Source organism: Chanodichthys erythropterus, chromosome 22 (genome assembly GCF_024489055.1).
Source record: "Chanodichthys erythropterus isolate Z2021 chromosome 22, ASM2448905v1, whole genome shotgun sequence".
Lineage (NCBI taxonomy): Eukaryota > Metazoa > Chordata > Actinopteri > Cypriniformes > Xenocyprididae > Chanodichthys > Chanodichthys erythropterus.
In genome coordinates, this window is record NC_090242.1 from 22,186,927 (window position 1) to 22,199,726 (window position 12,800).

Sequence of the window (12,800 nt, forward strand, 5' to 3'; positions counted from 1 at the left end):
CCTTTACCCACTTTGACTCAATTATTTACAGTAATGCATGCCACATTTTTACATTCTTCTTTACATTGCCGTATAAAATCTCATGTTAGTTTCCCCTAACGAGACTTCAGAGATTGAACCATGCCTACTTGGCAGATGCAACACTTGAACAGAATGCTGTACAACTATTATAATGTAATAAATCAGCTTGAACATGACCTTTTGCATACCAACGCTTTAATAAAGAACTGTTACTTTTACCTTTCTGTCTCCTCTCCTGTGTTGTGAACATACAAACATAACATTTCTCTGAAATCTTTTTCTGTAGGACTTCAGTTGGTATTTCAAATAGGCCAATCTCAAAACAGAATATTGCCCAAACAGTGTATCCAGCAAATTATCAGCTGCCAAAATTTCCATTGGCAATACAAAAAAAACTTGATGAGGAGAGCAGAGATTTTTTTTCTTTAACAGGACAGAACAAATGGAGATCAAAAGTAATTCAAACTCTGTTTGATCAGATGTGCTCATATACATGGTAATTGTATAGCAAAATTAATAGCATAATTTTAATAGCTTGAATTTAGAGCATGATTGAGGCCCATTTTTTCTCTCTCTCTTTTTCCCAGGTATCCAACAAGTGACCAATACAACAAGGTGTGTTCAGGCCTTGTTACTAAATACCAATTCTTGAGAGACAGGACAGGAAGGGGATATGTAAGAACATGACAGAGATTTTCAATTTCAATTTCGATTTTTAAAATCCTTTCTTGATTTGATCTTGAAGGTGATACATGTTTAATTAATAGTGTTATTTTTCCATTTAAGGAGTCATTGCATGAGAAGAACAAAATAAGAACAAAATCAAGAAAAAAAGATCACACTTGGTTGACATTGAAGAGATAAACAGTATTCGCAGCAGATTTAGCGGATTAAAGAACCAGATGATTTCTCCAAGCATCCAACAGACATCTGACACCAAGAAGGCAACTAATAAAGAAGTAAGCCAAATGATATGACACCTTAATGGATATTTATAGTAATGCAAGACATGTACCAAAAGAGACAAAGGTCTGAAGAGGTAAGAGTCTCTAATAGAATAATCTTCAGGATTTAAGAATAGGTAAAAGTATACTGTAATTAAATAAGGGCATGTGTTTTTGTGGATAGAGTGAATCAGGAGAAGATGAATACAGCATAGGGATCCACTTGGAGAAAATGAGAACAGAACTGCTTGAAGAAGACACCAAATGTCCACCTTTTACAAGACTTCATGGCATGGACAAGGAATGAGAGGGCAGACTACATGAAACATCACTCCACAAAAGAAATACTTTCACGATATCCAGCCTTAAAATCACCTCAATTGTGAGTAGAATTGTTTTCTGAAAAATTATGACTTCAAAGCAGTGAACATTTGAACATTTTTGTTAATATTTTTTAATAGCCTGTATCAGAGTTAGCATACTTCATGCAAACATTGAAAAAAACATCCTGAAAAATCTGGACCTGGTGGCACAGAGAGTTATTAATGAGTGCCACAGAAGAGAAGTTGGGGTGGAAATTTGTGCTGAGTTGGCTGAAGCGTGTGTGTGTGGGTGTAAATACACAATGTAAATACATGAAATGGGTTGTTCTGAAAATAAATTTTTCCCCTAAATATTCTGAATATGTATTTTAAATATATAACCAAAATATCACCCACAGTGATTAAAATGGCTATTTTTTTGTTTGACTGAATGCATTGTAGGGGAAATGGGTTAATAATATTTTTCCCCTAAACATTGTGAATAATCAGTTGAATTCTGTTAATGTTTTTTTTTTTTTTCATGAAAGAGAATATTCTATATTTTATATTAGATTCAACAAGTCTTAATTTATACTTTGTGTCCTGTGATCAAATTTGTATATGCCCATATGAAATAAATAATTCATGAAGAATAATAAGTTGTGTCTGTGTTGTGAATTGGGATTAAAGTACTATGATAATAATAATAATAATAATAATAAATAACATGCATACCAAAAGGGTGTCTAAAAAGGTTCACAATGGAACTGATGCTGTTCATAAATGCACCTTTAATTGAAGGTTCCAATTAAAACCTTTTCAAAAAGGTTCAAAAATGAACCTTTAAGATTTCCCCACAGTTGCAATTTCCAGGAACCCCAAAAGGTTAATTTTTTAACCTTTTCTTCTATAGGCTCAGGATTTTTTTTTTTTTTAATTAATTAATTTATTTTTAAGTTAATTTGAAGTGTTTGTTTTGCATTATTGTTACAGTCAAATCTGGACAGAGACAAAGCATTTTGTTAGCTTCATATAGCTTGATCAGATACACTAAAGTAATCAGAATATTGACTCCGTGCGACCAAAGCTATATTTCAAAATATATAATTGTGTGTTTACATACCATAAACGGAGATCTCCCCCTTTTTGAAAAACCCAGTATCGCAAATTGAACTTTACATTGTCAAAGCATTGACAGGCTCAATTGTGTTGAACATTGTTGTCAAATTTATAGGCAACAATGGGCAGCGAATAAGCCAAATTAACAGTAGGCCTACCTGTTCTTGACAAGTGCCAGTTTAGAAAACGAGTGTTCCCCACTAGCATTGGTGACCGGTGTTGTGCTGTGAGTTTACAACAGAAACTGACATAGGGAGGAGTGATGTAACATAAATCCGTAATGCACACTGTTGAATTGATTTGGTATTTCACGTGGATCAATCTCAACACAACATATTGCTCGAACAGGGTGGCCAGAATTTTTATCAGCTACCAAAATTCCCAGTAGCAATACAAAAAAAAACTTGAGGACAGCGGAGATTTTTTACTTCAACAGGATGAAGCAAATGGAGATAAAAAATAATTAAAGCTTTGTTTGATCAGATGTGCATATATATATATATATATATATATATATATATATATATATATATATATATGGTAATTCCAACAGTGAAGTACAGTTAAGTGCATAATTTTAGAGAAAGAAAGGAAATTGCTTTTCTCTATTTTCAGGTACAGCAAGCAAACAATACAAGGTTAGTTCAGCCCTGGTTACCAAAAACCAGTTCTTAAGTGACAAGACTGGAAGAGTGTAAGAAAGTGTCCTGCAGTTTCATAAAACTTTTTATAGTATTTTATAGTTATTTTAAAAATGGTGTAGTATAAATTATTATTTTTAAAAGAGTCATGGTGTCACAAAGACAGAAGGAGACAACAGAGGTAATACAGTTCACAAAGGTTTATTATTGCAGGTGGTGGCAGAGAGTGGGAGAATAAACAGGTGAGTAGATTGAATGATGACAGGTTGAATAAACTTAGCGGATTTGTCTGGACTGAAGAACAGGTAAGGAGCCAGGTAAGTCACACATGGCATGAGATGCTTAAAAACTAATTCAAGAAAGATCACATTTGACTGATATTGAAAAAATAAATGAAATTCGTAGCAGAACATTATTCTCTTCTTGTTTAGGAACCACGTACACCCAACCCTGTGCTGTATATAAATAGATGTGCCTTGGATGCAGTCACTTTTAGAAATTTTGCAATGGGAGAAGGTCTGTGAAGTAGACGACGTGACCATGGCTCTAGTTATTCTAATGACAATATACTTCATCTTCAACCTTGAATATGCTTCAAAGCCGAAAAACACCCTAAAATTCTTTGAAAAGTATTTAATGTGCCATAATGCCAAAACAAAAATTCTACACAGTGATTAAAATGGCCAATTTTTTTGTTTAAATGAATGTTTATGTATATAAATAGGTGACGTTGTAAGGACAATGTAAACCATTGTCTTATTTTCAAAATATTATAAATATTCAATTACATTCTGGCACTTGTTGAATGAATTTGATTGTTGTTGGATTTTTCATGGAAGACAATATTCCTTTGTTGTAAGTCTCTGTTTGCCCAGTGGTGTCCTGTTTAAACATTATCTTAAAAATGATAGTTTTAGCAATACAATAGTTTTAGCACCATGTTGCGTTGATTTCATGTCGCATTTTCATTGGCTGGTCAGTAGACGTAGGTCGTAGCAGCAAACATACTGTGCGTTGATCATGCTGAATTTCTGACACTGTCAGAAAATGATCGTAGGCTATCTCACTGTATGACATAGGACCACCAATTAAGCGCCACAATCACAGAAATCGCCACAATTGTTTCACGATGGCAATCTTTCATGCACCTTTAAGTGAAGGTTCCAATTAGAACCAATTTAAAAAGGTTCAAAAATGAACCCTTAAGGTTCCCCCACAGTTGCAGTCATCAGGAACCTCAAAAGATTCATTTTTTAACCTTTTCTTCTTAGAGTGTGTGCACTCGTCAATTGCCTGTAACTAGCACTGTAGAAAGAGCAGGAAATATTTGCAAAAACCACTGAACAGAAAGCCCCTGACTACAGCTTAGATTAGCCTATGCGTTAATCCACCCCTGCTAATGGAGTATTATCAACAAGGATAGAAACCATGGAGGTTCCCCATATAGGTTATATATGCTAAACAAGAATCATGTAATTTACCTAATTTTAAGAATGTAAATTAGTTTATCTAAAATGAAAGTTTTATTAATGAATTTGCAGACTTGCAGGTGAAGTGCAAAAACCTTCTTATGTAACTTTTGTCTATACAGTGATTAGATTTATTGTTTAGATTTGGACGTGAAACAAAGTGTTGAATGTGCGATTCCTGTACTTTGTCATACCTGTGAAGGCTTTCATTCAGACTGAGTCTCCCTTGACTGTTATTATTATTTCAAGGAGAGTGTGGCAGAAGAAGTTGCACAACAAAAATAAATCATTATTATATATTATGTTTTTAAAGGTCAGTAAAAATGGGAGAGGTTGTATAATCCCTTATTATAGGCCTACCATTCTCATCAAGTGACAGAATGTAGAAAGTCTCAGTGAAGGTATAAGTCTTAATTTGTGGTAGAAAAATGACTTTGTATACGTGGTTTATGGGGACTCTCAATATGTGTAATGATTTTTATACTGTAAATAAATTGTATATTCTATTCCCTTACTCTAAACTTAAAGTAAGATATTTGAAGAATGGAAGGAGAGGTAGAAAAGAAGAAGAAGCAGAAGTGAAAGAATATATATGCAGGAAACTTACATCCTCATAAACTCCATTAATTTGATCAAAAATGTAAAAAATTATTTATATATTAATGAAAATACCAGTATATGTGTAATTTGTTCATTCATAACATTATGTAAGCAGAAAATGTCTAAAAAATAATTTTCCTATAACTAAAAAAAAAAATCCTTTACATACTTTTTTTAATAATTTTTTTTTTTTTTTTTGCTGCAAACTGCTTCTGCTAATACTGATCTGGAATCTATTAGGAACCAACATAATAGTCACTGTCAGCAACTTAGATAATATGTATTGTGCATAATTCTTGAACAGATCTTTGATATGCTGTACTCATATAATGGGCCATTTATCTGATTAAAGCTAAATGCAACTGCTTTTGATACAATTGTGTCAGATATATTAGAATAAACATTCAAATGTGTATATGAACATGGTGTTTCCTCATTTTTAAACTTTATAAATGATAATAAGTATCACACATAATGGTTCTCTTCTGTTTTGCATACTTGACAATGAAGTCTATTGCCAACAAAACAACAAACAGTCCACAACATCAAAACAGTCAGACTGGACAAACACTGAAACATTATTAGATAATATGAACACTGAATTCCTCTGATGTCATTTTCACTTCAATCGACAACTGAGGTGCAAGATGATGGCAGCTGTGTTTTTATGAAAAAGAATAAAGTGTTCCAGAGAGTTGTGTAATAATATAGTTTATAGTATATCTTTTGCATTATAAAAACTCAAAGACATTGTTTTTGAATTGTTTGATATTAATTCACATACAGAAGTATATCAAGAACAGTTTATGCATGTAACACAGAACAGTTTTCTCTAATTATCATCTGTCAGTGATTTTGTCCACCCAGTCCCATACATGTAGAGATCCATCGGTAGCTGCTGAGAGAAGAGTTTTTGGTCGTGACTGATGCCAAGAATGAGTGGTGACAACAGCTGGGGATCCACTGTATTTCGCATCATGTGACATATCATGACCTCTGTGTGAGAAAATTGGCTGAGGGCTCTGAACTTCTGTGCTCCAATTTGTTGTGTCATAAATATGTACTGTTCCATCAAACCCTTCAAAAAAGAAAATTGTCAGGTCATCGGCGAGTAATCAATGGTCTTCACACAGGTCCACAATATGAAATATAAATTCAACAATAAGCTATACTTACCAGACACAGACAGACACCTGTCAAGAACAGGAGCCCAAGAAATGTTCAGAAAGTCATTATTTGGTGGACTTTGCTGGACGTTTAGTCGGGTTTGACAAAAAGGACTCTGTAAATCTCTTAGATCTGACAGCAGAATGTGACCGGTGGACGAGAGTCTTGCTACAGTAGAAGGTTCGGACTGGGAGCTGTCACTCCTCAACCCAAATGACCAGTGCAAACCACTCTTACTCTCTTCCAGAGGATAACGAGCAGTTGAGGGGTCTCTTGTGTCTCCCATGAGCAGAGTGCCATTGCTCGCACAAATGAGAAACACACGAGCATTCACAAACTGTAAGCCACTCACTGAATCTAAGGACTCATTTCCTGTAAAAAAAAAAAAAATCAATCAATCATTATATGAAATGAGCTATTAGTTCATATATATATTAGTACTGTGCAAAATTCTTCAGCCCCGTTCACACCACCAGCGACTTTTTCACTGCATGTCACTTGTCTCCTACTGTGAAGTCGCTTGTGGGCATCCCTGGTGCTGTCGCTCTAATATCATTGGTACATCTGGCCATATCTATAGAAATGCAATCACCAATGTTATATAAAACTAAGAAATCATTCTAATTTGACAAGGAATTAGGTTTAAAATAATTAAAAGTAACATTCTGCTGTTGTAGAGTGTTGTGACTGCAGAGCTCGGTGCAATAAATCATTAAGTTAACTAGATTAACGATCGGTCGGTCTATCAAATTAAACTCACTCATACTGTCAAAAAATACTAAAACGTCAATCGAATTTGACAAATAATCAATTTTCTTTTCCCTAATAATCAACACAATGCAGGGGAAACTTTAATATGATCTGCAGCAGTGCTAAATTGCTCACAGCATCATATAATTAATAACACAAAACGTATGAATCAAACTCACAAGGCTGACGACCGTTTCTTTTCCACGCATCGTTTTATTTTATCCATGCAAGTACAGTAAAATCATATAAAACAGTGAAATCGCTCCGGAACTATTCCTGTCTGTCCTGCCTGCACTCGAGACGGTGACGTGAGCTCCAGAGCCTTCATTATTGGTTGTCGCTCGCAAAATTCGCTCCTGATTTGCATAAAGTTGAAATATCTGAACTTTTGTCGCCCGTCTCCAGTCGCTTGACACGCCTACATTCTGTCGCCAATGGTTACTGTCGCTCTTGTCGCTGGAAGTCACCAGCACTCCATTGAAATGAATGGGATCCTGTCACTTTGTAGCTGTGTGTCACTGCGTGTCGCTTGCGGTGTGAACGGGGCTTTAGTATTTTCACCCCAAAAAATGGATTAAGACATTTATATCTTTTGCTGTGCGTCAGTAGGAAATATCAGTTTACATTTCCAAACATTCCTTTTGCCATTAATTGTAATAATCCATTAAGATTTTTGTATACTGATATTTCCTACTGACACACTACAGCAAAAATTGTAAATATATATATATATATATATATATATATTAACTAATGTAATAAAAGGTTTTGATATTGAATAAATACATAAATATCTTTTTTTTTTAAAACATTAAAAATACAGTAAAAAGGGATAAAGGTAATAGGTTTTGATATTACCGACTGTATACAGAACCCGTCCTGTTGCTATCTCTGTCAGCTGAACATCACTTGTACAAGATCCATGAAGAACTGTTGGATCATCTATCAGTCCAGGAGCTATTTTAATGCCTTTTGCTGATGTGCTCTTGAGGTTTATGACTCCAGACCTTTTTATAACATCTGTATTGCAAAATGAGGTAAGATACTACATGAATCGTCCCATAAATGCAAAAATATAAGATTATTTTATAATAATAATAATAAAAACATTTTGTAGACAATTACACAGGACTTAAAATATATTTTTTTCTTATTGTTAATCCCTTTTGTAATGAAAAACATGGACATATATCTTACCACTATCATCGCCTCCAATATCCCAAATCTGCAACGTCGAACTAGAACTTCCACTAGTCACCAAACACCTGTAAAGAACAGCTGATATTACGTAAAGAAAAAGAGAAGCCTCGACCAGCACTCGAACTAGTGAGTTGCGGGCAGCAAGGGGAAAAAAACAATGCTAAATGCAAATAGTAAAATGTAAATAATCATATAAAATAAACTACATAGCAAAATAAATAGGCCTATACATTTTTAAAACTGGGAATTCTCAATATCTTGCTGTTGTAGACAGTAAAATCAAACTGCAGTATTTTGCCTCAAGACATAGTTTGAGCTATATAGCTACATTAGATAAGATTTGTCAGCAATCCCATTAACAGATGACATTAATGTCCACTTCTGACCAGATCTAGATCTAATTCTTACCTTGTTCCAGGGATATGTATCAAACACTCAACAGGTTCCTCTGAAAAGCCACCATGCTGTACTTTGAAGTCTCTTTCTGCACAAAGACCCTAAAGTTGTGAACAACAAGCAGTTAAATTAATGTCACATTCAAAATACACACCAGAATTGCATTTCTGATTTCTTCATTCACCTGGTTGTCGCCTGCATATAACTTAAGAGGCAGGAGTAACTCTAAGATTTCACTTTTTGCTCCAGTGTATCCTGCAACACAAATACCTGGAATATAAAAGAGAAAACTGCCTTTAATGGATTTTCTTTTTGACGTGTGGTGAATGGCGAAAAGTGTACGGAACATGGTTAGTCTACGTTACATGTTTCATGGATTCATTTAGAGATGATTTACTTTTGTCACCCGTCCACTCTATTACTTTTGTCGGATGCTCCAGCTGAAATAGATGCAGGTCTTTATATCTGAAATCAAGAAGACGCAGAGTTGAAACGCGTCCCTGATACCCAAAAATGCTGTCTAGGTAGGAAACACAGTGAGTGTTTAGACACAACCACTATACAGGCGATCAAATGCAAGTCTACTGCTGCCAGACTAACGTGTTTAGAGACTCCATAAACCAGTCTTCAGCTTCATCAGAGGTTATATCCATGCTGAATGATTGTTCACTTCCAAAACAATGTTGTAATAATAATAGAAAAAAATTCTCAGTCCTCCGTGAGTTTATTCATCGGCATCTATTTAAAAACGGTTAATATTTCCGGTATACGTTCCTCTGTACTTCTGATGTGTTTTTAAAAGTCCAAGTTGCGTTGTCGCCACCTGGTGGCACGAAGTTAATGTTGCACATTTGGTTTAGGAAAGTTTAGGACGTTGGTTTATTGTTTTATAATATTTCCTGGGGTGCACTTATAATGTTAGTATGCTTTTTACATCCAAAATTGTCATAATTCATAATAAAAGGCATTTTTCCTACCCTGATTTTAGCCTCTGATTTGAACGCTCTGTTTTAAGGGGCGTGTCTGCTGTGAGACTTCACTGTAAATGCCCACTGCTGTGATTGGCTGACATCTGCATATGAAAGTATCCAAATATTACTGTCTCTTTTAGCACGTTTTTACTATTACAGCTCTCAAAGTTAACTAATCGTGAAAAGTGTTGCATTACATTTAGATCTATGGCGTTATATTCAGATCGTGGCATGAAAGGTTGCAGAGATGAACGCTGTGTAGTCGCAAGTTGGCGTTTAGTCATGGGTTTGATTTACTGACACACAGACAAAGATCATCTGACTGTACATGAATCATTAATATCAGATCAGGCATTAGAATTAACACAGTTGCTTTCATGTCAAGTCCAGGCACTGCACAATATTTTGTAATCCTCAACGGCATGTTTATTGCTTAGTAGCTTGATCTGGTTTAGCACCACATAGGCCTTTGTTACTATTGCATGTCATGCACAAATCGGTGGGTGGGGATAAACAGGCAGGGATGAAGTAGGCGTTGATCTTCTTCTGCAGAGGCGGTGCTTGCTGCACTTTGACGTCATAAATCCCCACTCGTTTGCTGGGTCTGGTGTCAATTAAAGCTTTTATTGGATTAACAAGGAAGTTTTCAGCTCTAAAACTTACAGGATATTGTTATGATGACCTCTTATATGTCAAAAGCTCAAAGAAAATGTGATGTCTCACGTCATGACCCCTTTAAGAAACATAAAGTTCAAAATCATCATTATTCATTCTACTTTTGTTCTGGCTTAAAATTACCATATTATTGTATTTTCATAAGCATTTATTGGCCAATATAAGTTCATGATAGCTTTGGGCCTCTTCAGCCTGTCTGGAAATCGAGATTTGATAGGGATGTCCTTAATGCCAATCCTTTATTAATAATTGTTTAATAGACTATAGTTTTTAATAACTTTAATGTATTGAACAAGGCAAAAAAAAAAATGCACCTAATATATCCTGGCTATAAGCTATTGGACATGTCCACATTACTATTGCCCAAGAAAAAAGATATAGTTTATTGAATAAAAGCTGATTTGAGCACACAAGGAATGACTGCTAGCTTGTTGTAAACCATAGATACTGGTTTATTGTGTCTTATAAAGAAAGATAATCAAAACAGAAAAGCTCAGGATAGTAAACAAGAGTAAAAAACTGTTGGCAAACATTTCATTTACAAAAGCTGCGTTCCACAAAAGCTATTTGGGTCAGACCCTTCTTTGGGTTTGTTATTGTCTCTATAGTGGCTGCACAATGCAAAGCAAAGCCAGCTTCACTTAAACCAGACCATTCTTTGACTTTCATAAACACAGACTGAATAGAGTTAAATGTTGGAAATGTGTGGCATGCCTCTCTTGAAAAAGAACCATGTATTAATTGTAATCCAGGATTTACAGTGGTGGCATGCTTTAGCTGTCCCATCAGCTTTATTCAGTTTATGTTTTAATACCATTCCCCTGTGTAACTGCTCTGCTCCATGCCTCATTACTTCATCTGTTTTCTATTTTTAGTCTCTAATTTTTCGTATGAAATATGTTTTTTTTTTTTTACTGTTATTAAACAAGAGCAATTTTTACAATCATTATTTTCATCATCTCTTTAAAATAATTGTTAAATGTCAAAAGACTCACTACTTCGAATAATAAAGAAATGGTTTCTTTCACCACATATCAGCACTGAAACCTAAATAAAGATGTCTTTGGTGATGACGTCATTCCTCTGAAGATGTAGTTTTTAAATCAATCATCGGTCGAGGTCTGCTAAGATTATGTTCTTTTTGCTAAAACCGCACAGCATCTGAAAATAATGGACAAATCATTGTTAGGAATTATGACCTTTACATTTTTGTTTAGTGAATCCTAAAGTATTACAATACTGTTCACAAGGTTGGGGTTAATAAGGTTTTTCTGAGAAATTAATAAAAAAAAATTCATACTTTCTATTCATCAAAGAATCTAAAAAAAATGTATAACGGTTTCCGCAAAAATCTTCTTGAGCAGCAAATCAGTATATTAGAATGATTTCTGAAGGATCATGTGACTCTGAAGACTGGAGTAATGATGCTGAAAATTCAGCTTTGTCAACGCAGGAATAAATTTAATATTAAAATATATTAACATATAAGACAGTTATTTTAAATCATAATAATATTTTACAATATTGCTGTTTTTACTTTTTTTTTTTTTATCAAATAAATGCAGCCTTAGTGAGCATAAGAGACTTCTTTTTTAAAAACATTTGAAAAAACCTAAACCCCAAACTTTTGAATGGTAACGTTTATAAACAGATATAATATTATGTATAACATTTTTATATGCTATTTTATATAAATATATATAAAATATATTTTCAGTTATTTATTGTCATTTTATATCAACATACCTGTATTTGCGTGGACAACCATGGTGACCGACAATGTATTCTTGGTCAAAACAGAAGCGACGGCAGAGTCCTCCATAGCCACAAGTCCAATTCTGAATCTGCACTTCAGCATTATGCACTGAGACAAAATCATATCCAAAATGTATTGTTGTGCATGTATATGTTCAATTGAAATGTTAGTATCATCTGTGCACACACATTTTAATACTATTGGTAAAAACAAACAAATATTATGACTAAAAATCCAATTGAAAGATATCCAGAAAAAAATACTTGTGTTAAATAAGGAACACTTTCACAGAAGAACTAAGAAACATTATTATAATAAATGTATAAAATTAATCTTCTCTGTATTCATATATCTCATCCTTCACTTTGATTCACAAACTAAAATACACATGGAAACACCCACAAACACACCAGCCACAAAATCCTACCATTCCCTGTGAGAAATGCAAGCAACGTAACAAACAGAATCATGCCAAGTTTCTTCATAGCTTTACAGTCTCAGCTTCTTAGGCTGTGTTCATTGCAGTGCCAATGTTTCATTTATACAACATTGAGGCAAAGGGGAGGAGTCTAAATTTCAGCTTCACACTTTCTAGAAGAGGTGTCTTAAAAGTAGGAAAATAGATTCTGTCCTGGAAAACTGCTGGCCTGAAGATTTACCAGAGTCATTTTAGTTCTATAGCATCTAAAAAAAAAAAGCAGTTTCATTCAAAGTACAGAATTGTCAGAATGATTTTTATCATTCTGCCAAGGAATGGCAAATTTCTAGTCTTTTCTATTCTAAATGTTC

General features: G+C 34.3%; 2 protein-coding genes across 2 annotated transcripts; both read right to left on the reverse strand.

The window, feature by feature from the left end:
* Positions 1-5,797: 5,797 nt before the first annotated feature.
* Positions 5,798-9,378, reverse strand: wdr73 (WD repeat domain 73). Its single transcript, XM_067376337.1, has 8 exons — positions 9,210-9,378; positions 9,007-9,074; positions 8,794-8,879; positions 8,622-8,710; positions 8,211-8,278; positions 7,872-8,033; positions 6,273-6,635; positions 5,798-6,174 (listed from the first exon to the last, which is right to left on the reverse strand). The coding sequence occupies exons 1-8, from the start codon at positions 9,260-9,262 to the stop codon at positions 5,936-5,938; spliced, it is 1,128 nt and encodes a 375-aa protein (XP_067232438.1). The 5' UTR covers positions 9,263-9,378; the 3' UTR covers positions 5,798-5,935.
* A 1,915-nt stretch (positions 9,379-11,293) lies between these two features.
* defbl2 (defensin, beta-like 2) lies at positions 11,294-12,505 on the reverse strand. Its single transcript, XM_067376637.1, has 3 exons — positions 12,439-12,505; positions 12,002-12,119; positions 11,294-11,416 (listed from the first exon to the last, which is right to left on the reverse strand). The coding sequence occupies exons 1-3, from the start codon at positions 12,494-12,496 to the stop codon at positions 11,386-11,388; spliced, it is 207 nt and encodes a 68-aa protein (XP_067232738.1). The 5' UTR covers positions 12,497-12,505; the 3' UTR covers positions 11,294-11,385.
* Between the last annotated feature and the right edge of the window lie 295 nt (positions 12,506-12,800).

What these genes read in the sequence shown, in the direction of transcription:
- wdr73 (XM_067376337.1), bottom strand. Translation starts at nt 9,262, where the DNA reads ATGGATATAACCTCTGATGAAGCTGAAGACTGGTTTATGGAGTCTCTA. An exon ending in TATTGGAGGCGATGATAGTG is followed by an intron (nt 8,034 to 8,210) that starts GTAAGATATATG and finishes TTTGCAATACAG; the next exon opens with ATGTTATAAAAAGGTCTGGA. An exon ending in ACGGGTTCTGTATACAGTCG is followed by an intron (nt 6,636 to 7,871) that starts GTAATATCAAAA and finishes TTTTTTTTACAG; the next exon opens with GAAATGAGTCCTTAGATTCA.
- defbl2 (XM_067376637.1), bottom strand. Translation starts at nt 12,496, where the DNA reads ATGAAGAAACTTGGCATGATTCTGTTTGTTACGTTGCTTGCATTTCTC. An exon ending in TGCATTTCTCACAGGGAATG is followed by an intron (nt 12,120 to 12,438) that starts GTAGGATTTTGT and finishes ATTTTGTCTCAG; the next exon opens with TGCATAATGCTGAAGTGCAG. An exon ending in GGTTGTCCACGCAAATACAG is followed by an intron (nt 11,417 to 12,001) that starts GTATGTTGATAT and finishes CATTATTTTCAG; the next exon opens with ATGCTGTGCGGTTTTAGCAA.